This window comes from Salmo salar, chromosome ssa18, assembly GCF_905237065.1.
Source record: "Salmo salar chromosome ssa18, Ssal_v3.1, whole genome shotgun sequence".
NCBI lineage: Eukaryota > Metazoa > Chordata > Actinopteri > Salmoniformes > Salmonidae > Salmo > Salmo salar.
The window spans coordinates 25,883,382-25,908,064 of record NC_059459.1 but is presented as its reverse complement, the minus strand read 5'-3'; the positions used below and the strand labels follow the sequence as shown (position 1 = coordinate 25,908,064).

At 44.0% G+C, this 24,683-nt stretch overlaps 4 protein-coding genes across 10 annotated transcripts in view; 2 read left to right on the top strand and 2 right to left on the bottom strand.

Moving 5' to 3' along the window:
• Window positions 1-4,647: 4,647 nt before the first annotated feature.
• LOC106577116 (clathrin heavy chain linker domain-containing protein 1) lies at window positions 4,648-8,864 on the bottom strand. Its single transcript, XM_014154861.2, has 11 exons — window positions 8,402-8,864; window positions 8,064-8,251; window positions 7,831-7,970; window positions 7,486-7,687; window positions 7,261-7,376; window positions 6,929-7,028; window positions 6,727-6,833; window positions 6,100-6,280; window positions 5,712-5,914; window positions 5,426-5,605; window positions 4,648-5,325 (listed from the first exon to the last, which is right to left on the bottom strand). The coding sequence occupies exons 1-11, from the start codon at window positions 8,597-8,599 to the stop codon at window positions 5,129-5,131; spliced, it is 1,812 nt and encodes a 603-aa protein (XP_014010336.1). The 5' UTR covers window positions 8,600-8,864; the 3' UTR covers window positions 4,648-5,128.
• A 31-nt stretch (window positions 8,865-8,895) lies between these two features.
• Window positions 8,896-11,466, top strand: LOC106577118 (ubiquitin-40S ribosomal protein S27a). Its single transcript, XM_014154864.2, has 6 exons — window positions 8,896-8,968; window positions 9,078-9,142; window positions 9,597-9,651; window positions 9,747-9,832; window positions 10,761-10,892; window positions 11,281-11,466. The coding sequence occupies exons 2-6, from the start codon at window positions 9,095-9,097 to the stop codon at window positions 11,428-11,430; spliced, it is 471 nt and encodes a 156-aa protein (XP_014010339.1). The 5' UTR covers window positions 8,896-8,968; window positions 9,078-9,094; the 3' UTR covers window positions 11,431-11,466.
• Window positions 11,467-12,139: 673 nt separating this feature from the next.
• Window positions 12,140-13,718, top strand: LOC106577117 (prolyl-tRNA synthetase associated domain-containing protein 1). Its single transcript, XM_014154862.2, has 2 exons — window positions 12,140-12,357; window positions 12,936-13,718. The coding sequence occupies exons 1-2, from the start codon at window positions 12,274-12,276 to the stop codon at window positions 13,362-13,364; spliced, it is 513 nt and encodes a 170-aa protein (XP_014010337.2). The 5' UTR covers window positions 12,140-12,273; the 3' UTR covers window positions 13,365-13,718.
• A 403-nt stretch (window positions 13,719-14,121) lies between these two features.
• Window positions 14,122-24,683, bottom strand: part of LOC106577115 (girdin) — a 105,327-nt gene continuing 94,765 nt past the window's right edge. Inside the window, exons 27-35 of one of the 7 annotated variants that reach the window (XM_045700967.1) lie at window positions 24,199-24,270; window positions 23,127-23,204; window positions 21,865-22,077; window positions 21,298-21,360; window positions 19,977-20,063; window positions 19,375-19,640; window positions 18,699-19,176; window positions 16,680-16,766; window positions 14,122-16,079 (exon numbers count right to left, since the gene is read on the bottom strand). In XM_045700967.1, coding sequence (XP_045556923.1) covers window positions 16,702-16,766; window positions 18,699-19,176; window positions 19,375-19,640; window positions 19,977-20,063; window positions 21,298-21,360; window positions 21,865-22,077; window positions 23,127-23,204; window positions 24,199-24,270 — 1,322 coding nt within the window. In that variant the 3' untranslated portion in view covers window positions 14,122-16,079; window positions 16,680-16,701. Of the gene's footprint in view, window positions 19,177-19,374; window positions 19,641-19,976; window positions 20,064-21,297; window positions 21,361-21,864; window positions 22,078-23,126; window positions 23,205-24,198; window positions 24,271-24,683 lie in introns of all 7 variants that reach the window. The other 6 variants (XR_006760348.1, XM_045700966.1, XM_045700961.1 and 3 more) reach the window with 6 other exon arrangements.

Here is a 24,683-nt window from a genome sequence, read left to right as displayed (position 1 = left end):
TTAAACAGCTCAGGGTGAATAAATGTGAACATATAAGGAACACAAGCTGATATAAAAGAATATTGGACACCAGCTCAATATAATACATAATGTACGTATACTCATGACACTAGTGTTTGAGTAGATTAAAGAAGGGCACTGTGCTTTCACTTTCACCGTTGTTTTGGTCTGTTTTGGTAGAGGATCATGGCACAGATGATGTTATGGTCTGTTTCTGCTCCAGCTGGAGCGGTATAGCAACACTAACATGTTGTTTTATTGATGAGTCTGCAGAAGTGGCCCACATAAGAGGCCTAATTACAGAAGCTCCATTTCTTATCACATGGCTTCCCTACAGGAGGGAGAACTGGATTCACCAGATTGGTGGACTCCTTGGTGAAGAACCAGAATTAACTCAACCTGTCCAACTCTCACAATAGCTCTGATAACACAGACACGCTGGTATTCGGTCAGAAATGTCTGTAATGTTCACTTATCATAGCTTCTTCAATGGCATCTGATGAGTAAGAATGCTCTGTATGTCTCTTTGACATTTCATTTTATTTAGCGTTTGTCAATATTTGGAACGATTATATGATTCAAAGCAAACATAGTAAGAGGAGGCCTTTGCTTGAAGAACATTTCACTCAAGTAGATTTTCTTATTTGATAGAGTGATGAATTTGACCCAGTTTTCTGTTGCAGTTGATGTTAGACAGTTTTCCATTTCTGTTCTCAGCAATGAGACAGACTCTAAAGCCTCATCCTGTAGGTGTGTCTATGTATGGTTGTGAGAGAGATCGACAAAGAAGGAGGGGCAGTGGAGTCCTCCAGAAATGTGAAATAAAGGCTGAGTGCATGAGACAGCAAATATGACAGAATGCTATGTTCATGACAGAGGAAGTGATTGACAATTGTAATGTGTGTGTGTGTGTGTGTGTGTGTGTGTGAACAAGGGACTGAAGGTCAGTGGTAAATGCCTTGAATTACCTCATCAATATTTTTTGGCCAACACTGTCTCTCCAAGCAAACTTCAGAATACCCATAATCCATGAACACTGGCTGCTGCATTGAGCAGGCTGCTTGCCAAGTGAAACCTGTGATAGGATGCAGTAAACAGTCTGACAACCTTCTGAGGCACCACGAGGTAGACGCAGCACAGACCAATGATTATACATCGGTAAAACTACCAGTATAACGACATGTATCACCCCCAGTGAGCAGCACTTTCATGAACTTTTAATCATTAGACAATACCATTAACATCATCATCTAAGGCAGGGTTTCCCAAACTCGGTCCTGGGCCCCCAGGGTGCACGTTTTGTTTTTTTGCCCTCGAACTATACAGCTTATTCAAATAACCAACTCATAATCAAGCTTTGATTATTTGAACCACCATTGTAGTGCTAGAGAAAAAAACTAAACGTGCCCCCGGGGAGGCCAGGACCGAGTTTGGGAACCCCTGATCTATGGTATGTATGATGTCAGCCTAAGTAATTGATTCACAATTCACATGCACATTCAGCTTTGAAAATTGTTGGCAGTGGGAGGATATCATGTAGCAAACGGATCACATACTTCCTTGTTCATTTATGCAGGAGAGTGAGGAAGTGATAAGGCCTTTTAAGACAGAATCATCACTTGATGAGAAAAAAAACTTCTATTTGAATGCTGATGGGAAGTGAAGACTGTCGGGGTAACGGTTTGTGACACATTTTTTGATTGTTTTGAATAAGTTACCTAATCCAATTTTTTCTACATTATTAATTGGTTATCTTAAGACTAGGACATTCTTAAAAACCTAAAAGATTGTGTTGATGAGCATCTTTATACTGACCGACCAAGGCAGTGGGCGAGCAACTTGAAAGATTAAAGGAGATTCTGCCAAACAGAATCTACATACAACACCCTAAAGATGTTTATAGCATGACTAATCAACCCCAATGAAAACAAGCAGTCCCCTCTCAGGGTGGAAGCCCAAAATGGCTGTCTACAGGAGGTTGTGCATCGATATACTGTCCTAAAAGCATGCTGTTCCTGTTGTGACTGGAGCAGGCCAGTGTTAATTGAAAGAGGAAATACTTACGTAACATGTTCCCGTCTCCTCTGGGACACAAAACAAAGGCTACTGTTTTCACCCCTTAATTGGAGATTATGATTCATATATGCAAATTCCCCATGTCTCTAATTAGTTTTTTTTTAGGCGTGCTAGGACTAGCAGAGTGATGATTCATTGAATATCGTCTTTGAAGCCTTAATTCTGTAGCACAGGCCTCCTGGTTGGCTGCCATTCCCCGGAGATTAAACCCAGAATGTAATTACAAGGCAGATAGATCTCTGTTCTCTCTGACACAGAAACCCAGCCACACACTGAAGATGGAGAAACGCACTGGGAGATTAGAGAACAGATATTTTAGAGCTGGCAGTTATCAGGTTTAACAATCCAAGAGTTTCATCAGTGATATGGCAAAATTAGATATTTCCTATTGATCCTGTTCCAAACAGTGTTTTTCTTTTATGTGAATGACCCCTCTCCGACCCCCGTCGACCCCAGTCTGTTTACAGAGTATGTCACATAAACTAACCCTGGAGAGGAGATATTTGCTGCCAATATAATAAAGACAGCTGCACAACAAAGCACTCTCTCTCTGCCCATCTGACATGCTGGAAATCAATGGACTATTTTCCATCCCCATTGCAAACCTAATGTGGCACTGCTTTAATCCATGGAAATATCAACAAAATGGACAGGGCACTACCACAGTGGCTAAATATACACAGTCAAGCCAGGAGACATCAATACAAAGTGTGAGAGAGGCGCTGTTTAATCCAAAGATTCCCCTTCCCACCCCAGTACAAATGTGCAAGTCTGCTCAATCACGGATCAGAAATAGAAGGCTTGACACAGCTATTTAGTCCTGAGCACATTCCTTTTAAAACCATGTATACCACTAGCATTGCTCTATCAAACAAAGGCCTAGAAGTAAGTCAAACCACTGTGGACACTGTCTGGACAAAATGATGTGAAACATGAGGTCCAACGCCCCCCTTGCTTTCTATTTTTGCTGGTCTGCTGTACTGAGCTCTATCTAGACCAGAGACTGTGTGAGCTAGACACGGCTGTCAGTTCACATTACGTTGCTGGACTGAGGAGAGGGCCCTTATCTGTGCCACACTCTGGGAGATGAGAAACACGCTGGGGCTGGAATACAGAGGAAAAATCCTGAGCTGTTAAACAGGTTCTGACAGGGAGGATGGTGCAGGCAAAAACCTATTTAAAGGACCATTCAAGACAATATGATACTAGCAAAAACGACCATCAATATTTTTACATCTTTCCAGAAGTGCTATCCAAGGACACTAAGTGCATCTTGTTACATCCTGTCATAAACTGAATCCTGACTAATAGGCAGTTTGTAAAACACAACTCTTGATTGCATCGTTTTGGGAAGATGAATTGCAATGCTTTTTCTTGTTGATAATAGTTTTAGCATAGGAAACAAGAGATGTGAGGAGGCAGAACTCAACACCTTTTACCCTTGACACAGAGATTCAGGGCTGAGGTAGGCTTCAGGGCAGGGCACTAGGGTTCTTTGTGAGCTGTGGGGGCAGGGAGGTAGGGTGTCTGGGGAGCTGTTTCATGCAGTGGGGCCATCAGCAAGCCAGGCCAGCTCCAGCTCCTCTTACTGCGGGAGATCAATAACAGCAGCAGGGGTGGCGCCACGAAGCGCTGATTCAGCATAATCTCTCACCCCCCGCTACCATTTTCTGCTTTTCACACTCTCCCTGTTTCTCACTTTGTTCCTCTTTTTCCCCTACACAATGTTTCTCTGCTCCTTCCTCTCTGTAATAGAGATGCTATACCAGCATGTCAGTCTTACTCTCTCTCCATCTTTGCCTCACGTATTGCCAACCCCCTCTTTTTTCCTCTCTCCGTCTCCCTTGGATACCAGCTGCCTCCAGTCTGCCGTCTGACAACACAGTGCTAGTATCGTTGTGCTAACACTACAAGTAGTGATGTTCAAAGAGCCAACAGCACAGACTGTGGGGGCTAAACAGCTCTAGTGCCTGGAGAGATACCAGCATCAATAACAGTATATTGATAATCACAACACTGATGCTAAATGTACACAATGTGTATGAATAAAAGTCTCCATATGAGCCCTGCTTTCAATATCAGTTGATCGGCTCTGAGTTTAAATTAGTATGACATATAAGGCCATCAACTACACACGTCCATTCACTAACCCATTAACGGATCAAACAGATGTACACTGAAACGCGCCCCCAGACATAAGCGGAATTGATTAACTGTGGGAATCATAGACACACAGTTAGCTCAGTGTGGCTTCATGTCTCTTAGGCAGAGGCAGAGGAAACTGGAGGCTGTGTTTATTGATGGTGGGCGTTGTTTGTGCTGTGTGGAAGCTTCATTCACTCTAATATGGCAGGGTGACTGAGACTGGCCCTGCACTGTCTGGGACAATGGGTCCACTGTGTGAGTGGAAGGTTAGTGAGCTACTGGTCAATCTACCATTGTGTCCTCCTCGTATTTCTGGTGATACAGTGTATATAGATAATAGCACGCCTCTCAGGGAGCGGCCATCAGGTCTTATCTCTGTGGGGATGATGACTAACACCACCAAGGATTAGACAGTGGTGTTCTGGAGGCAGGAAATGGGGAATTTATTACAGGGAAATTCAATATTCTGTAGAGCTTATCACCATTAATTATTTTGGATGTCGGAGATGCCATTGATCCAAATCTAAACACGTAGTGATCATTTTCTTAGATGAAGTTTAAACTGTTTCAAATTCTGAGTCTAGTTAAGAGTAAATTATATTGAGGAATAACTAATAAACCAACTATTCAGTGACGTTTGACAATGTTCAAGTGATATCAATTTAATAACATGGCAATGCATTGTGCTTTCTGACAAAGATGTAACTTGGCACTTGTGATATTAATCAAAGTGAAATCACATTCAAATGATTTAATGATCTGGAGGACCAGTGTGGATGACTGCATTTCTCTCTGTGAGCAGTGAGCAGGATGACGCAGTGAGTTATGAATGGGCTTGCCATGGTTGGAGGCCTCTTGGATTGGTGATGCAGATCTGTCCCATGGGCGCCCTCTGGTGGCTGTCTCTCTACATGAACACATGCTGCATCAGCTCAGAGCTCTCTATGCCAGGGGAGAGGCACATGGTCCCTGACTGAGACAGCAGGATAGAGAGGATCTCCTGGGCCAGTAAAGGCTTGTTCTTCTGGCCACAGCAACCTGCTATCTCACCCCAGTTCTCTGCAGAACACCCAGTATCATCCAGAATCACCTTCTCCAAAGTACCTGAAAATCACAGCACCACAAGTCAACTCAACTTGTGTATGTGTGTGCGCGACCATGTGTGGTTGCCCTGCTGATTGGTGGGTGGGTATAGCCTACCTACCTTGCCCACTTGAATGTGTTTTCTCCACCATCTGCAGTGCCAGGTCCTCCAGATCAGAGTTGAGCAGAGCATGGCAGGCAAAGCCCAAAGAAAGCACTGCAGGCTGGCCCTGGTACTCCTGAGTCAACGCCTGGAGAAGAGCCAGACTGGGACAACCCTTCAGCACAAACAGACAGTCACCTGCGCACAAACATACACACAGAGAACAATACACACACACTGAGTCACTCACACATTTACTACATAGGATGTGTGTGAATAGTATCTGTAAATGAGTGTTCCAAACCTGCAGTAAAGCCTTTGCTTTGATAGATGAACTCCATAGTACTGCTGGTCATGCCTCTCTTGCACATGCTCAGTGCGGCCTTCCTGAGCACGCCGCAGGCCTTGTAGACGATGTGGGCCAGAGCCAGGCATGTGTCGGCCATCCGCGGCTTCCTGTCTCCATGCTCACAGATCACATCCCCCAGAGCCTCGCTGTATGTTAGCCTGAGAAGGTTATGGAGAAAGCTGTAACCCAACATAGACTCAATAACAAAGAGCTCTAAACACAATATCTATATATCTTATATCGTGATTGCTACAACCATGCCCAGCTATACCATTCAAACCCTACAACAAAAAGACTCATAACTCCTAATGCTCATATTATTTATACACTCTGATATGCTGACCTCTTCTGGGTTACCCAGTGTGTGACCAGCTCTACATAGTTGAGCTGCATGGCACACCGGACCCCCTCCACTGACAGGGTCTCCCCAGGAAGCTGTTTCCCAGCATGCACCGAGATCATGAGTGCCTGAAAGAAGAGAAGCAGAGGGGGCAGTTCCCCCTGGCCCTGGTACACTGTGACCGCTAGAGGGGAAACAAAGATGACATAGGTTGAAAACAGTTCATACAGACTTATATACTCTATATACCCCTACCTACATGTCCAAATGACCTCGACTAACCTGTACCCCCGCACATTTACTCTGCACATGGCCCCCTGTAAATAGTCTCATTATTGTTGTGTAAATCTACTGTTACTTTTTATTTTTACATAATTTTATTTTGTCAATATTTTCTTGACTCTATTTCTTGAACTTTACTGTTGGTTAAGGGCTTGTAAGTAAGCATTTACGGGTCTACTTCTGTTGTATTTGGCACATGTGACAAATGAAATTAGATTTATGTGCTGTATGCCTGTACAAGATGCAGAGTTACTTTATGGTTGAGACCACAATGACCCACATGATGTGTGCATAGGGACCACAACACTATAGGACGTCTGTATAAGATAGAAAATAAAGAGTTTCCACCTTTGAACCTTTCCATTGTCTCCATGTTTCTCAAAACTCCATGAGGGGATTTGGCAGCATGGAAAGCAGCTGCCTCATACTCACCCCCCTCAAATAGGTCAATGAACCTGCAGGGAGACACAACACATAGAGGAATGATCTATACATACAGTATGCATTGGTTGAGAGCATAGTACTAGAACTCGGAAAAGAACTGAAGTACCTTTCAATGTAATCCACCAAGAGCTCCGATTCATTGACCTTGCTGGGATCATCCTCTTCAAACACTACTGCACTAATGCCAAGGAAATCAGTGTCGCTCACTAGAATGAAAATCATATCACTTTATTGCTGCTGTATCATCAGCCTTATCATAGTTAAAAAACACACAAAAGCTCTCGTGAGGTTTATAGGCCTGCCGCATCATAAGTAGAAGACAAATAGGTTACAACACAAAAAGAAGCTAGGCTACATTATCCCTGACTAGAACTTCATTCACTGCCAGTGTCACTAATACTAACATACACTGTATGCTAAAGTGGAAGTGTAAAATACTTTTCAGATGAAATATATTCTCCAGTTTTGATGTGATGAACTCTAGTAGAGTGACTTCTTTTCCTGTCTTTTCCCATGTCATGAGGGAGTCATTCAGAAACTTCATCTTTTTGTATCTAGAAAACCAGAAGAACCGATAACTTTAGCAACAACATAGGTGTCTTCAATGGTATTCTATAGCCACTTGTGCCAGTGAGTCTTGACCAAAGTGAGACACAGTCTCACCGGAGTTGGAGTCTCTCATTCTCCACTGCCAGCTCATCCCTCTGGTCCAGGGCGGATCGCATTTTATTGTCCAGGTCATCCTTGACAGAAACAGATACATACTGGCTCCTTCTCTTTATCTGCAGGTCGTCTCGCTTTCGCTCAAGGTACTCCAAATGCTTTGCCAGAGCTGCTGGGTTCATCGACTCATCAAATGTCAGACCTGGAAAAAACTATACTGTAAGCACCGGTCATGAATGACATATTGACATGACATGACACATGACAATATGTACTTGGGAAACATACAGCCATTATAATGTTAAGACAAAACGGCACAATGAGTTCAGCAATGTAGGGCCATGCCTGGAATTTGCCCAACGGGCCGTAATGTCTTGCTGTCTGAGGTCTTCTGATGCAATGAGGGTCTCTTGACTCTCCTTGACTCCTGTAGTCTATTTAACTCAGCCTGCAGCTCTGCAGTGTCTCTCTGAATGATAGCAATCCTAGAACGGAAAAAACAAGGTTCAGGCATGGATGATATACTATACTCTGGGGCCGCATTGTGCCATGTTGAAAAATTGAAGTGATTCTCTTGCCTTTCCTGAAGCTGGACAGCTCTTCTCTGACAGTACATAAGGGAGGTGGGCTGGGCCACCATGGCCTTCAGTTTCCCATGTGCTAACTTGGCATCACGCTCACTCTTCTTTATGGCACAGATGAACTCATCATACTCTTTCTTGATGGAGGTGAGAATGGTTTTGTATGCAGTTGCATACTCAATTACCTGAGAAAATCAAACAAGCAAGAGACAGGCATAGTTACAACGCAACAAGTTAGCCTAGGCATTCTGATCAGTTCACGTGTGTAGGCCTAAAAAATGATTGAGTGATGATGCTGAAACAAGGCGAAAGGGTATGGTGATTCATGTTGATACCTTATCAAATGCAGAACTGTAAATGATGTAACGTTGCTCATCAGGTCCCTTATCTGGACACATCAGACGTTCCTTCTCATGTTGAATGTATTCACCAAGAGATTCTAGGAAATACTTGTCACTGGCAGATTTGATAGGTGGCAAGGTTCTTCTTTCAGATTCATCTGCGGAGTTATGTAAGTTTCCAGCCCCAAACATGATTTTCTTATGTTTTTCAATTGCTGCTTAGAGCATGGTTTCATTTCTCCAACACTGAGAAAAATCGCAGAGACATGTCCAAAAGATAAACAGGAAGGTTGCTATGGACATCTCGAGGGTATGCTGGGTAATGTAGTTATAACATCGACAACAACAAAAAACGATCAAAACTAATTTAATATTTTCAGATAAAAACTAAACAACATATGTTAAGGTGAAAATAAGCGTTATGTAAATAAACTTTACTGAGAGAGGTATTTTTAACAGGCATCTTATTTAACACCTACTCCCTGCAGACGAGCCCCGAAAACCCCGTCGCACGCTTCGAAAGCCCTCTTCTCATGATCCGCCATTAGCAGGAGACCTGTGGTAAGATCGTGCTCTCTGTTTTAGGCCATTATTTACCATAATAACGAAATTGTATACTGTGTTAAAGCTGAAGTAGTTATAAATACAACGCTGTCGTTCATATGTGCAGGTGGATTGAACGCCAAGATGCAGATTTTCGTCAAAACCCTCACGGGGAAGACTATAACCCTCGAGGTGGGCACTTAGGGCTTGTGTCACGCGTTGTGATGGAGGGCTTCTTGCTTCTACTAGCGGGGCATGTGTACATTTTCTGTTATCATTCTAGAGTGCGTTATTTCAGTAATCAATCAGCCTTCTATATTTGTAACTCCACAAATCTTAATTGGATTAGCCGGAATTTGCCAACCTGTGATCTTAATATTTTTTATTCTGAGATGCTACGTAGGCTAATGTTACAGTAGTTAGCTACATTTTGATAGCATGGCCCTACGTATACACGTGGAAATGACCAGTTCAGCTCGGATAACTAATTTAACTATTGTAACATCCCTATGTTAATATAACTTTCCAAATAAGTGATATTTGTTCTTGACGTTTGGCTGGTAACAAGTCGACGTTAATCAATATCCTGGGAAGGCTTGTTAGCCACGTTACTGTTTTAAAAACTGACAGGTTCTCATATTTCCAGGTTGAGCCTTCAGATACCATTGAAAATGTCAAGGCTAAGATTCAAGACAAAGAAGGTAATTACATACATTTTTCATCCGTTGAATTGAATATAAGAGAGCACTGACGTTGGCTGTCAAAGACTGAACTCTGCACTCGGGTCCCCCTCTAGGTATCCCTCCTGATCAGCAGAGGTTGATCTTCGCTGGTAAGCAGCTGGAGGATGGACGCACACTGTCTGACTACAACATTCAGAAGGTGAGAACATTTTAGCCTCCCTAAACATTTGACAATACTACACTTTAGTAAAGGTGTTGCAGGAAGTAGATTACATCAACTAAGTGCCAACACATAATTCCCTTAGACCAGTGTTTCTCAGAGGTCTCTATGTTTACCTGACCTGGGACTCTGGGTGGGTTCTGTTCAAAAGGCCTAGCCAAAATATATAGATTTATTCAGTAACCAGAAGAGCAACTTGGTGGAATAATTTTTTTCTCTCTCGGTTCAAGTCTAACATTTTGATAGCATGGCCCTGAGTATACACGTGGAAATGACCAGGTCAGCTCGGCTAACTAATTTAACTATATTATAATATAGATCTGGGTGTTGTTGGGTCTGATGTTCATCCTCTTAAATTTTTACAAAACATTTATTTAACTAGTTATGTCAGTTAAGAACAAATTCTTAATTACAATGACAGCCTAGGAACAGTTGGTTAACTTCCTTATTCAGGGACAGAATTACTGATTTTTCCCTTGTCAGCTCAGGGATTCGATCTAGCAACCTTTCGGTTACTGGCCCAACGCTCTAACCACTAGGCTACCTGCCTCCCCTTTAACCTCCCAAGGCCCACAAAGATACTTTTTTTGTTACATTTATCTGATCACATTTAAGAGGTGTGCTGAATTTTCAGTTAACGTTCAAAGTATACCAATTCATGTTAATGCAACATCTATTGCCATCAGGAGTTATTATTGGTGGTAGGTAAGATAATTAATTGTTTCCCAGCATTGTATTGATATTTTGTTTCTGGGTGCTTTTAATTCTGTGACTGGTGAATAATCCTTGTTTATTGGAGTTTCTCCTTACCATCATACAGTCAAAGTATTTTGTCATATGCAGTGTTGACCATTGAAGCCATAGCTATATGTTGTCAGTTTGGCTCAACTGTTGCTTTTTCCTGCAGGAGTCCACACTGCACTTGGTGCTGAGACTGCGTGGGGGTGCCAAGAAGAGGAAGAAGAAGTCCTACACCACTCCTAAGAAGAACAAGCACAAGAGGAAGAAGGTCAAACTCGCAGTTCTCAAGTACTACAAGGTAAGGCATTTTCTTTATTGTGGGTTTCAGCTAGATTCAAGTAATTATATTATGAATTTTGGTAGTAGGCTGTTTTGGCTGTGACCACTACCATATCTCTAGTGATTGGAGCCAACTATTGTTTTGTAGACATTTGTTACTTGTTTTCAAGCTGAATGAAACTGGGGACATACTGCAACCCGAACTTGTCTAATAACCAAGGACATTTTTGGCTGATGATTAAAATTAATATTCAGACTTCATGTGTTGTCAAGAATTCCTCATCAATGAGTCCTGTTGTAAAAATAGCACTATTTTTTGCAAACCCTTTGCTATGTTGTGTCCTACTGAACACAGCCACTGTCTTGTGTTCCATTGCTGTACTTATGCTTCCATGGTGTTTCCTCAGGTTGACGAAAACGGCAAGATCCACCGTCTGCGTCGTGAGTGCCCCGCTGATGAGTGTGGCGCTGGCGTGTTCATGGCCAGCCACTTTGATAGGCACTACTGTGGAAAGTGCTGCCTCACCTACTGCTTCAACAAGCCTGAGGACAAATAATCTATTGGACTGGAGTAAATAAAATGTTTTTACCAATCACTGTGATGGCTTGATTCTTATATTCTTTTTCACAATGGATAGATTGGTTTCCAATTTGGACATTTTCATAGGGTTGTTATTAGCAGGGCTACCAATAAAATTGTCTTTTTAGGCTCGAACATTATTTCAAATAAAATGGGCATTGTAAAACTATGGATTTTTACAATGCGACTTTTCAGTTGTCACTGGATGTTCCACATAGCTTGTGCTTCATTTAGCGGAGGGGCACAAAAACCGTCATACCCGTTCACGTAGTGGGACAAGAAAGGAAGAGAGCTGGTGACAGCACGACTGAGCACCGGGCAGGGAACGCTACGGCATAAGTTGAAATATTTTGTGTGGCAGCTGACGGCATTTACGTTCGTGCTCTCGTTGAAAACTGACATGTTTGCCGTCTACCTTGTACCACGTGAACGCGGCATTTGTATGTCCTCCGTTGGTTTTGAACGAATCTTTAAAGGTGTAAACTCGCTTAACTACTGCATTGTATTGATGCAATTGTGTTCATCACTTATGTCATCACTTCAAGGAAATAATTTACCCCTGGGCGGCTTTTAATTATATTCTAATACAATGGAGCTTCAGAATTGAGTCGCAACTACTGAAAAACACTAATGGGTGACACATATACATCTACAAACCATGAAACAAAAATCTTCCATTGACTGGGTTTGCTCAGACGTTCGGCTGCGCTTGCGCAGTTGTGTAAATACAGGTTTGTGGAATGAGTAGACTGAGGAAGTGTATGCTACGTGAGTGTTCCGATTTGTCCTGAATAGCGTTTCTTTCCTCTTCAAATTAACAATGGCAACACCTGAGCTCCGGACAGAGTTGGTTAAGTATTTGGAAAGTCTGAATATCCAGACGGTCTGCGTAGACCATCCACCGGTAAGAACCAATAATGTTAGTTTAGCTAACGTTAGCTAGCTTGCTAAGGTGGTCCAGTGAGTTTAATATTTCAATGCACTGGATTGGAGAACAAATGCACATCCCCACCATCACTCCTAGAATAAGAATTTAGCCGTGCATTGTTTTGCTATTTTGGAAAATAATTGACACTTACTGAGCTTTATTTTGTGTTCCCTTTAACAACCACAACTAGGTGTCGCAAGCCATGTTCATTTTAGTACTGGTGCTTATTCGATGTGTAGAACGTTACAGGTAGAAAATGTGACAATTATCCCGCATGCGACTTTTAATAGACGTATCATATGTTCTCTTATACTATTCTTCAGTGAATTGTTCCTTCTGATTTTTGGTAGGATTGTATTTCATTTCAGTAGTCGCCTCTCCAGTGCTGATCTGTTACCAGTCTAGGTGAAAGCAGTAGGATAGATGCCTACTAGAATTTGTACTTGTCCAGATCTTCCATTTCAGAGTAGATGAAACGAGAGGGAGACATTTTAGACATCAGATACCAAAGTAACATGTCCTCTAACTTGCTGTGATATTTTTTTCTCCCTTAGGTATTCACTGTGGAAGAAATGATGCCTCACCTGCAAGACCTCAGTGGAGCAGTTACTAAGAACCTCTTCCTGAAAGACAAGAAGAAGAAGGGCCTGTGGCTAGTCTCTGTCCGCCATGACCGTCCGGTCAACCTCAACGACCTGGCTAAGAAGCTAGGCTTGGGTAGCGGCAACCTCCGCTTTGCTGAGGAGGCAGCCATGTTGGAGAAACTGAAGGTGGGCCAAGGCTGTGCCACTGCCCTGGCACTCTTCTGTGATAAGGACCACAGCGTCAAGTTTGTCCTGGACAGCGACCTGGTCAACGGAGGCCATGAGCGAGTTTACTTCCATCCCATGACCAATGCTGTCTCTATGGGACTAAAGCCAGAGGATCTCTTGAAGTTTTTAAAGGAGACAGGACATGAACCAGTTCTTCAGAGCTTTGACTAGTAAATACCTTGAAATTAACATACTTACTATCCTGTCAGACTGTGCTTTGGCTTGGTACAAGGATTTATTTTAAAGTTATTTACTTTGTGCCTTTACTTCGGGTTATCAAGAAATGTCCATTATTGTAAAAAAAATAATCAAACATTTGGGACAGAATAATGGATGGAGAGCCCTTGTTTTCTATGGGCAAGAGGCCAGTAGATAGTTGGTTATATGTACATGGTTGAAAGACAGTGTCGTAGTGATTTACGGTGTTTGCATTGCATCTCCCTCTGCGAGATCTAGTCATTTACACTGTTTTGATACTAAACACTGCAGTGTAATAAAGGAGATGATGGAACTCCACTCATATCATCTGGGATTATACGCTATCTTTCTATGCACATCCTTAACTTAGGTGCTGGGCTAATAAAGAACACCTGTAAAGAACAGGAAGGTCTGCACACTGTATATGCTCCCAATCCACCGCCCTGACAAAGATCCGGTTTGGAGCAAAACATTTTCAATAAAGCAGAATAAACAGTGCAGGCCTATTCCCCCTAAAGTGTCATATATAATATTTAAAGGGGCATTACATTAATCTGTCTGTAGAAATCATGACATTACTTTCATCCAATCATCCAACTTCAGTTGGTGATTAGATTACAAATTATTCATCAGACGAAGAATAGATGACACTTGACAGTTACAGTCCTTTATGAGATGAAGACTTGGCCCTGTGGGCAGTGAAGATGAAATGACACACAGGAGTCTTCTGGAATTTTCATTACATCAAATAGATTTATGTAAAAGTGGAGAAGGAAATGGACACTAGGTCATCATCACAGACACAGTAATCTGACAGCACTGTACACATACACAGCTGTGCCATTCAGCTCACACAACCTTTATCTTGATTGGATTGGCTGTCAATCAAACAGATGGCATGGCTTCCTGCGATAGTCATTTTGGCATTTCAGAGGAACACAACTTAAAACATAGTCCATTCTGATTGGGAGGAAAGCGTGTTGATTGATTGCTCCATGCAGAATGTGGTTGACCTTGTTGTTCTGTGTCCACATGCAGTTTTATTTCCTGTGCATATTGCTGAAAGTAGATGTCAGCTGTTCCACAGAAGAAAGATGTTGCATGTGCATGCTCATTTACAAAGAGTATCATTAACATCAAATGGCAGACTGCAAAAGTCCAGCTGATTCAAAGTCACACAGAGGACAATGTGGAGTCCCCAGGGTCTAGTTGAAGCTCACCCATTTGGCTTTGCGTGAACATTGGCACCAAGTGTAGGTCCGTGTAGAGTGAACGTTAGCAGTCTGTCACCATAGCAGGTAGCCTAGTCATTAGAGCGTTGGACTAGTAACCGAAAGGTTGCATGATCAAATCCCCGAGCTGACAAGGTAAAAATCTGTCGTTCTGCCCCTGAACAAGGCAGTTAACCCACTGTTCCTAGGCCGTCATTGAAAATAAGAAATTGTTCTTAACTGACTTGCCTAGTTAAATAAAGGTAAAAATTTGCCAGAAAGTCAGTTTTAGAAAAACAATTGTCACCACATACAGGTAACTGCCAAAATAAAGGACAAACTTGAGTAAATGAGGGTTCTGGCAGCACTGTTATGGTGTGAGGAGCACTTTCCTGCCATGGTTTAGATCCTCTCAACCCCTTAGATGGCAAGGTAAACACCAATATATACACATCTATTCTGAGGATCACCTTCAACCGATGGTGAAGAATTTCAATCCTGATGGGAGTGGTCTCTTCCAGGACAACAATGGGCAAGGTAGTTTTGCATGGCCCGGTGCTCCCATTGGTCCTTAAGTGAAATCTACACCCACCCGGGGCACCGGGCCATGTGAAACAAACGGGCCCAATGTCCCTCCACAGGGCACGATTGGTCACTGAATGGTCTGATGAGCATGAAAACTATGTAAACCATATGTCATGGCCGTCTCAGTCACCAGATCTCAACCCAATTGAACACTTATGGGAGATTCTGGAGCGGCGCCTGAGACAGCGTTTTCCACCACCATCAACAAAACACAAAATTATAGAATTTCTCATGGAAGAATGGTGTTGCATCCCTCCAATAGAGTTCCAGACACTTGTAGAATCTATGCCAAGGCGTATTGAAGCTGTTCTGGGTGGCTCGTGGTGGCCCAACGCCCTATTAAGACACTTTGTTGGCGTTTCTTTTATTTTGGCAGTTACCTGTATGTCTTAAAGGGAAATTTCAACATGTTTCTACTTCATATTCATCACCTCCAGCACCACCCCAACATCAACATATGTAAAAAAAAAAAAGGTGCATTTATGTTTTGCAGTAAAAAATATATTTTCCAATGACATCAACCAATTAGTAAGCAATACCTACTCATAATTGGTTCAAAATCACACCATGCACAACAATGATGTAATTGGAAACACATCTAACTCTATATTTTACCACAAAACATAGAAACGTGGCATTTTCTCATATGTTGTTGTTGGGGTGGTTGCTGGAGATGATGAATATGAAATTGAACATTTTAGAAATGTCCCTTTATGAGTTTTGTTTCCTTGATTCAAGGAAAAAAGAGGACGTTTACTTTTCTCTATTGAAGCATTCTTGAAATTGATTTAAATGTTGTTTTTTTTACAAGCTTTTCTCACTGAAGACCATCTCAGTAGACCAACTTTTAAAGGCTTCAAAGTCAAACAGACAGCTCGAAGGTCACTTTCCTCTGAGTTGGAGGCAGACAGAGTGAAGAGAAGAAGAGAAGGGGACAGAAAAATGTTAGAGGCAGAAATGACAGAAGAAGATGAACATGTAGATATGGACGCACAGGAAAGCAGTCTACATGCATCGACAGTCCGGGTAAGGGGAGGGGTTTCAGCTGCACGACACCAAAGCCATGCAGTACTGCAGATAGATAAGCTCGCAAAGGGACCACAACCTCGTATACAGCCACCAGTGCTTTTTCCTGAATACCAACAGAAAAAAGTGAAGTAAAGCCAGCTATGGACACACACAGTATCACTGAGGAGCAGGGAGGACGGGAGGGAGGGGGTGCATGTAGGTGTAGCAGGACAGACAGGTCCTCCTGTTATTAGGGGTTGGGCACAAAAATGGACAAAGCGTGTTCCACCAGACGCCATGCAGACGGTCCATTCATGTGCCCTTTACCGGGTGGCACAAGCCAGGCCGGGGGGGACGACGACGACGACACACCAGCGTAGCATAAGCAAGCACGTCCAGGATGGGACATCTGTTACACCACTTTGGGTTACCATGGAGCCCCCCCCCCCCCATCTCCCTGTTGGACTTGGAGAGCAGCACTCACCACTTGAGCTCATCAATAATGTTTAGGAGCTTTGTTGCTCCCCAGTTCCGCTTTTTGACTTTCTGCGCTCTTGTAACACTTCCACATCTGCAGAACAAAAGCATGTTATATTCCATCTGAATAAAGGCTGCAGTTAATGGTTTATACACACAAGATAAATACGATAAAACTATTTCAAAATGGTAAATACATAACGAAGCAGAAATAAATACATCTAAACTACCAACGACATCACTACTCCTACTACTGGTGCATAAAGGAGTGCTTTCTGCCCTTGAATATAACTTCATATGGTTCATAATATACGTTTGTACAAGGTGGACCCAGTCAGTCTACAATAATACATAACCTAAAATGAGTTATTGTGCTATTGGAATTTGTATTGTGGCCGTGAGCATTCTCACGACACCTTACCCAGATCCAATACCATGACAACCAAGAGTAGAAGAACCTTCATTCACAAAATAATCTTACAATCACATTCGTCTCACTTGCAAATTTCTCTCATCACTAACACTAGCAAGGCAACATTCTCTCTACAACTTACATTTCCTCTCAAATCATTTAGTGAATGACATTTCTTCCAAAACCATCCCTTAACCCCAATTGAGAAGGATTTGTTCAGAAAATTAAATAGAACAGAAAAAACGTGTCATATGCACAAAACACAAACACACCAAAGAAAAAGACAAAACCATTTTGATCACAACAATCAAAATGAAAGGTCCAGAACAAACCAAGACAGAATAAAGCCATGCAGTTCAGTGAATATGCATTGAGGTCGATACAGTAGAATTAGACTGGTAATGAAATGCGACACAGTACTTTAGAGAGGACAGGATTCCCCCACATACCAAACACCCAATAAGAAAAAAAGGGAAACAGAATCTATTATATCTCATTAATAGATGAGAAACTGGTTTCCTGTTAAAGATAGTAGCTCTTTCCTCTGAAGGGCTAGATTACTTAATGACTCCATAAATAGAGCTTATTGGCAGCTAATGTGTTCCTCAGACAGCCTATCATGGGACATGTTCTACAAGTCTCATAACGTTAATATTAAACAGAGCTCCATTATAACTCTGGAGGACCTCTGACATGGAGATTAATTTAAAAAAAGTTGAACTGAATGTCCAAATGATAGTTAATGTAGCGTTGCAACATGTTTTCTGAAGATGCATTTGTGATTGATAAATAAATGGTAAATGTTGATTAAAATAACAAGAACAGCTATTCATGTCCCCCATAATGCAGTCATGTAATAGCTTTAAAATGTGAGCCAAACAAGAGGTTTGATTAATGAATATTGAAGCAAAGACATCCAGAGAACCCCACTTCCACAAGACAAAGGGATAGACCAAACCAGAGGTGAGGAATTGTGATTTACAAATCAGCCATGAAAACATGAAAGCTCAACAGAAACATAGCATGATAGTGCTTTGATAAAGCATGCAGAGTTCCTTCTTTCTCCCCCACCATCACTGGTCCTTATGCAGGTCCCAGATCAGTAGCTGACCAGGGCGCCACACATTCAGACACAGCCATACTCATACCACAACGATTGTTGGTCCTCTGGGCTAAGGGGTTGGGATGGGGATTGGTCAGCATCGAGCACACGATTGGTGTCAATTACCTCCTGTTCCCCATTCTGATCAGGTGGGCAGGGCTTTTGACCATTTGGTTGGTTCTGGGCGGTTTGAACAGAGTTGGGCTGGGGGTGGGTTTTGCCTGGGGGGCCGCTGATGTTACTGACCAGGGAGGTGTTGAGGGAGAGGAAGGTATGGCTCTTGGCCCCTGTGAAGGTTGGCTCGCTGAAGATGGAGTCCATAAACACTGACTCTACTGTGAAGGACTTTCCAAAGAAGGACTCCAGGCTGGAGAGATCAGTTTCCTTACTATTGGGGGGTTGCTGACTGCCCGTGCAGGGCATACTGACTGACTTGGGCACGAGGGCTGGGGCTAGGGGGATGGACTGGTGATTGGGGTGTTGTGAGGGGGTACTGGTTGTGGGGTACTCACTGGGCGTGGTGGAGGCGCGAGGCGAGGCCTTTGAGGAGGGTGAGTGGTCCACAGACACAGGCTGCCGGGCGTCTTTGGACAGCAGGTCGTGTATGCTGGTCCGACGCGTGGAGCCCTCAGCTGTGGAGATGACGCTGCTGGCCCGGGGCAGCGTGGAGAAGGAGGTGGAAGAGATGTCCAGACGCTCAGACACAGACATGGCTTTACTCTGGGAGGAGAGGACGACCCGGGGCTGGACCGTGCCCTTCACACGCGTACTCTCTGCCTTCCGTAGACTGGGACGACCTGGTTGGCCACCCCTTGCGGGGCGGCCGTCTGAGTGCACTGGCGCTGCCTTCCCACTGGCTGAGCGCAGGATGCCCCGCCCCTTAGTGCCGGTGCAGGAGGTGGAGCCTCGCTCAGCCCGGTCCCTCTGCACATGCTCAGTGCCTCCAGAGAGGCGGGGAGACTCAACGGTCAGATTCTCTTGGCTGCCAGACTGGAGATGGAGAGGAGACATTCAAGTTTCCATACCATGACATTACCTGGGCTTTATAGCAGACTTGATTGGTGAAATAACTTCTACTTGTTTCTTATCATAGCACATCTGAAGCCTATGAATAAAACAGTACTCCTATCCCAAAATGGTATAGTACAGTGTTGTAATCTAGTGTTGCTGTGTGTTCCAGGCTGTCACCTCTGCAGGGTCGGTGCTCTCCTCTAGGAACTGCTGTAGAGAGACCACTTCACTGGTGCTGCCCGAGGAGTTGCTCGTCTTCTTCCTGACCTGAGCGGCCTGGGGGTCCAGGGACCTCCGCAGCAGCATGGGGCTCTGGTGAGAGGAGCGGGACAGGGGGTGCTGGACAGGGCTGCTCCCGCTGGACCACTCCTCCTGGTCCAGACTGAGACTGAACTCCCCACTACTCTCACTGTGGGGCCTGCTGAGGTTTCCGTTCAACGTGCCTGAAGAGAAGCAGTACTGTAGGTGAGTTCTGTACTAACGGCGTATGACTAACTCAAGTACTAACATTAGAGTACCACCCCAAGGTGATGACAGGCTCTGGATATAAAGCATCGCTCAGGAACATAGCTCTGGAACCTGCTTTTTTGTGACACAGCAAATAAATACAAAATATGCTAAACCTGGACCCTCCCAGAACATCCCTCAGACTAAGAGAAGAAGCAATTCCCAAGAGTTGTATACTCATTTCTTCCTTCTGTTTCTTATTGTTTGAATCTATTGTGTGTGTGAATCAACAACGGTATACAGGAGCGTGGGAGAGAGGGGGGTGACTGTACCTTTGGTCTGGAGTGGAGAGAAGTGGGAGTTATTATTGCCATTACTACTGATGGTCTTGATACTATGGAGGCTGGAGGGTCTGGAGGCTGGATAGGGAGACGAGTGCACACAGTTTGAGAGAGCACGTCACACAGGGCAGCAGATGGTGCATGCAGGCAGGAAGGGTGGCACGGTGCCATGCTACTCCAACAACATGCCCGATCACACAAAGGGAGTGGGGAGGGAGGGGCACACATACTTGAAGGGAAGAATCATTCAAGAGGAAGGATCTATATTAAAACCTGATTGGAGGAAAGGAGCTTTGTGAATGACCCAGAGGCCAACAGGGGAGGGAGAGGAGGATTATACTAGAGGACAGGTGTGTGAGATGCAAACTGATAGTGTTGTTGCTGTTATTAGTGGGCTTCAGGATGGTTCAGGATGGTTCAGATTTGGGAAAGTGATGTCAGCAGGTATGAGGCCGGTAATCATTTATAGTGGTAGCGATCTTGAAGTGGTACTTTTAGTGGTCTTAGACAGACGTGTGACTTCCAACAGATGCTACAGGGGACTCTGCACATAGTGGATGGGTCGAGAACAGAGGGTGAGAGCCTGAGTACTGTTAAAGACCTGCAGGCCTGGCACATTCAACACACATAACTGCCTGGGTTAACCTGCTCCCACAGATATTAGACACTACACTGGGCTACAGCAGTGCAGTTCACTAATACTGAGCTACTGCTAGTTACGCTCACTAGGAAATACTGCATGGTTCTAGACTATCTTCCATTATATTAGTTAACTCACAAACATTCCAGAACATTAATGTAACAGAGTGTAAGTGAAACAGACTGTCCTTGTGAAATTCATGCAATTAAAAAAAAACAAGTATAATTACTGTATTACACAATGTACATGTCAGTGGGAGGACATTTTAACTAGCCAAGAGTGAACAGGAAATAGAGATAACTTGTGTGTGTTATATGTGTGTGTGAGTGGGGATATGGAGTAAGCAGAAAACCTGATCTACCAGCTAATGGAGGCAGGCAGCTTTAGACCATTTGTTAGGTGGAGTTTACGGTTAATGATAACATTTTGGCAGAATCCCTTTCTAATGGTAGCAAACTGAAATGCCGAGATATGGGCCAAGCTTCTAGCTAACGTTAGTGGGCTATCTTTACATCATGGTGACACAACATTTACACTTACTGTAGGGCTTTTTAAAACAGGGACTTTTTTGGGGGCCATTTGATATTTCATTCCAGTAGTAAACTGGTGTTAATCCCTGTGGTATATAATAGTAATGGGAGTTTCTGTCCTTAAGGTCAACAGTTATTTTACCTTGTCCTTTGACCTCAATGGGGTCGTCTGAGGATGCTGGGACATCTTCACAGGAAGCGTTGTCTGGAAGAAAGACAAAGAGATGAGGAAATATGAGTTATGATTGGCGGGATGGAGAGACTATAGGAGAATAGGGCTTATGAGGGAAGCAAAGTCTGCGTCAGCCAATCAGTAAGCCAATCTTCTGAAAGCTAGAGTATGAAAAAAATGAAATTAATGACGGCAGATCTTTCTACTACAGTAAATACACAGGTTAAGAGCATTGGGCCAGTAACCGAAAGGACGCTGGTTTGAATCCCCGAGCCAGCAAGGTGGACAAATTTGCCGTTCTGCCTCAGAGCAAGGCAGTTAACCCCCAACAACAACTGCTCCCCAGGGGCCGATGACCTGGACGTCGTTTAAGGCAGCCTCCCGCACCTCTCTGATTCAGATGGTTAAATGCAGAAGACACATTTTGGTTGAATGCATTCAGTTGTGCAACTGACTAGGTATCCCCTTTCCCTAGACGATAGTTCAGATCACCACACAGAGGAAGAGGGGATAGACTAGCGGTCCTGTAGTCTCTACCTTTGATCTTCAGGCTCCTCTTGGCCCTGCTGCCTGAAGGTAGGGTGAGGGTGGCGTAGTTGATAGCGTTGGTGGAGTAGGCCATGGAACCCAGCTCTTTCATTCGCCGGGTACTGCTGCCCCCGTTGGTCTCGACGGGCCCCTCCAGGTTCTCTGTGCTGCCTGCCCACTGACCCCCCGCCAGGGCCATGGTCTGTAGCAAGTCGTTCATAGCTGGGTTGGAGATGAAGATCAATTAGCCGATACCTCCTACCCTTATGTGGTGGGCTGACTGGCCCCAGAGGGAGGGCACAGGGAGCAGCGCTAGGCTAAGCATGCAGTGGCTGCTAAGAGTCAGAGCAGCAGCATTCAGAGATGTGACACAGTCAGTGTCGGCAAGCCCATGTTGGCAAGGCATGCAAAAGAGCTGAAATGCAGCCAAAATGAAAAAAGACTCAATAAAAATAGCAGAGAGAGTGACAGATAAAAGAAAAGACAGGGAATGATAGAGAAAATGAGAGAAAGAAAGAAAGAAAAAACAAGATAGAGAAAAAGATAAAGAAATCAATGGAAGGCTCCATTTCAATTCCTACATGGTGGCTGAGAGAGAGAGAGAGAGAGAGAGAGCGCGCAGTGTGGTTCTGCCAAGCCATGCCTGCATCAGCACTGTAGTGAGAGAGGGGTGAGACGGCAGGCTGCACTCACACCACAGGCTGAGATATATAGATGGGGCCAGAGTCACACAGTGCAGGCCACACACATCCACAGACCACACCACACCATACAGTACGGTACAGTAGAGAAAAGTGAACTGGCATACAGTTCCTCGTGACTGCACTGTCACACACATATACATGGACTAGACCTCGACTAAAAATAATCTACAGCTCATCTACAGATATCACAACACTACAGCGATATCTGTGAACCCTACAGTTCACAGAACACTTCTATCCTCTACAATCACACTAACTCACATTCATGTCCTTAATCACTGAAGAGAGTGTTAGTTTGTTCTAATATCAACATATGTTAGTTCTTGTATGTCATTACTTTGACTGTACACAAATCTAACCCAAACACAACAACATGTGTTAAGATAGATGCAGCTACTATTAGGGATACAGTAGTGTTTGAGTTTTGTATTCCTAGAATGGAAGGAAAGAAACCAGCTAGAAGCTATGAGAGGAGACTAGGTGATGGAGGGAGGCAGGCGCAGGCCAGAGGAGGTGGAGCGATGGGGGGAGGTGGTAGGACGCTGGGCGGGCTATTGGAGGTCTTACACATGGACCGGCGGTAGATGGCCTTCTCTTTGTCTTTCTCCTTCGATCTGGTCCTCATAAAGGGCAACCTTTTCAGAGCTGTCAGTTTACAGCCAAAGCAGAGAGGGGAGAAACAGAAAGACCAGGGGAGATGGAGAGGAACAGAAAGGAGGGGAAAACAGATGGATGTTAATGCTGAGAACCAGGGGGAGAAAACCAGGGGGAGAGAACCAGGGGGAGAGAACCAGGGGGAGAGAACCAGGGGGAGAGAACCAGGGGGAGAGAACCAGGGGGAGAGAACCAGGGGGAGAGAACCAGGGTAGTGCCCTGAAGACCCAACTGGGACCGAAAACAAACACACAGAGTTACACAAGTGAAAACGCTTACATGCAAATGAGCACACACACACTAACACTCACTGTTCAAACAAATTCATACACAAAACACCAGCTCAGTGGGATGGCTGTGAAGAGGGTTGTCACATAGAAGGCATCAGGCTGCCAACAGACACCACACACACACACACACACACACACACACACACACACACACACACACACACACACACACACACACACACACACACACACACACACACACACACACACACACACACACACACACACACACACACACACAGTGATGTTTATTAAAGGGTGCAATTAGGAGGTAAAACGATGAGACAAGGGGAGTGGCACTGCAGTGAAAGGAGTATTCACAGGGAAACAGAAGATTCTGGGACACTGACTATACAGAGACACCATTTTAGATTTCCAGCTCCAGTCTGCATTTCACAGAAATAAAGAAGCGGAACTTCAGTCTTTTTTTTTTAGACATATCTCATATTGTGTGTTACTTAAACGTTATTAGAGCTATTCAAAGACAAATCAAATAGTTGCATAAAAGGTTGTCTTTACTATAGTTGAAGACAAAAAATGTGTTAATAGCTGGTGCATTGAGGTGACCCATAATGCATTGCACCTTTTAATAGGTATGGACATTGACTGAAGGATGAGTCATGACACGTTGACATGATTTGAGTGAGAGGACAGCTCGACTACAAGCCGCGCCCAGCCCTCCCCTCTTAGCATACCATTAGAGGAACCCTGGTTACCCTGGTTACCCTGCACATGGGAATGCTGCACTCTCTGAGAGTCTCTCTTCCCTTTTGCACAGAGAGAGAAAAACAAGCATCGCAAGCATTAGGTCCACACAACCAACCACCACACAGCAACAAGCATCTACTGTCCTGGAGTCTCCAGCCCGGCATACCTCACCGTCTGCAACTGATCCCTGCTCATTCTTCATTTCCTGAATCTGACCCTGCGCTCATTCTTCATTTCCTGAATCTGACCCTGCGCTCATTCTTCATTTCCTGAATCTGACCCTGCGCTCATTCTTCATTTCCTGAATCTGACCCTGCGCTCATTCTTCATTTCCTGAATCTGACCCTGCTCATTCTTCATTTCCTGAATCTGACCCTGCTCATTCTTCATTTCCTGAATCTGACCCTGCTCATTCTTCATTTCCTGAATCTGACCCTGCTCATTCTTCATTTCCTGAATCTGACCCTGCTCA

Coding starts and splice junctions, on each gene's coding strand:
- LOC106577118 (XM_014154864.2), top strand. CDS start 9,095: ATGCAGATTTTCGTCAAAACCCTCACGGGGAAGACTATAACCCTCGAG. Junction 9,652..9,746: donor TAAGATTCAAGACAAAGAAG/GTAATTACATAC, acceptor GTCCCCCTCTAG/GTATCCCTCCTGATCAGCAG. Junction 9,833..10,760: donor CTGACTACAACATTCAGAAG/GTGAGAACATTT, acceptor TTTTTCCTGCAG/GAGTCCACACTGCACTTGGT.
- LOC106577117 (XM_014154862.2), top strand. CDS start 12,274: ATGGCAACACCTGAGCTCCGGACAGAGTTGGTTAAGTATTTGGAAAGT. Junction 12,358..12,935: donor TCTGCGTAGACCATCCACCG/GTAAGAACCAAT, acceptor TTTCTCCCTTAG/GTATTCACTGTGGAAGAAAT.
- LOC106577116 (XM_014154861.2), bottom strand. CDS start 8,599: ATGTTTGGGGCTGGAAACTTACATAACTCCGCAGATGAATCTGAAAGA. Junction 7,377..7,485: donor AATGAGAGACTCCAACTCCG/GTGAGACTGTGT, acceptor CTGGTTTTCTAG/ATACAAAAAGATGAAGTTTC. Junction 6,281..6,726: donor GACAATGGAAAGGTTCAAAG/GTGGAAACTCTT, acceptor TTTCCCCTCTAG/CGGTCACAGTGTACCAGGGC.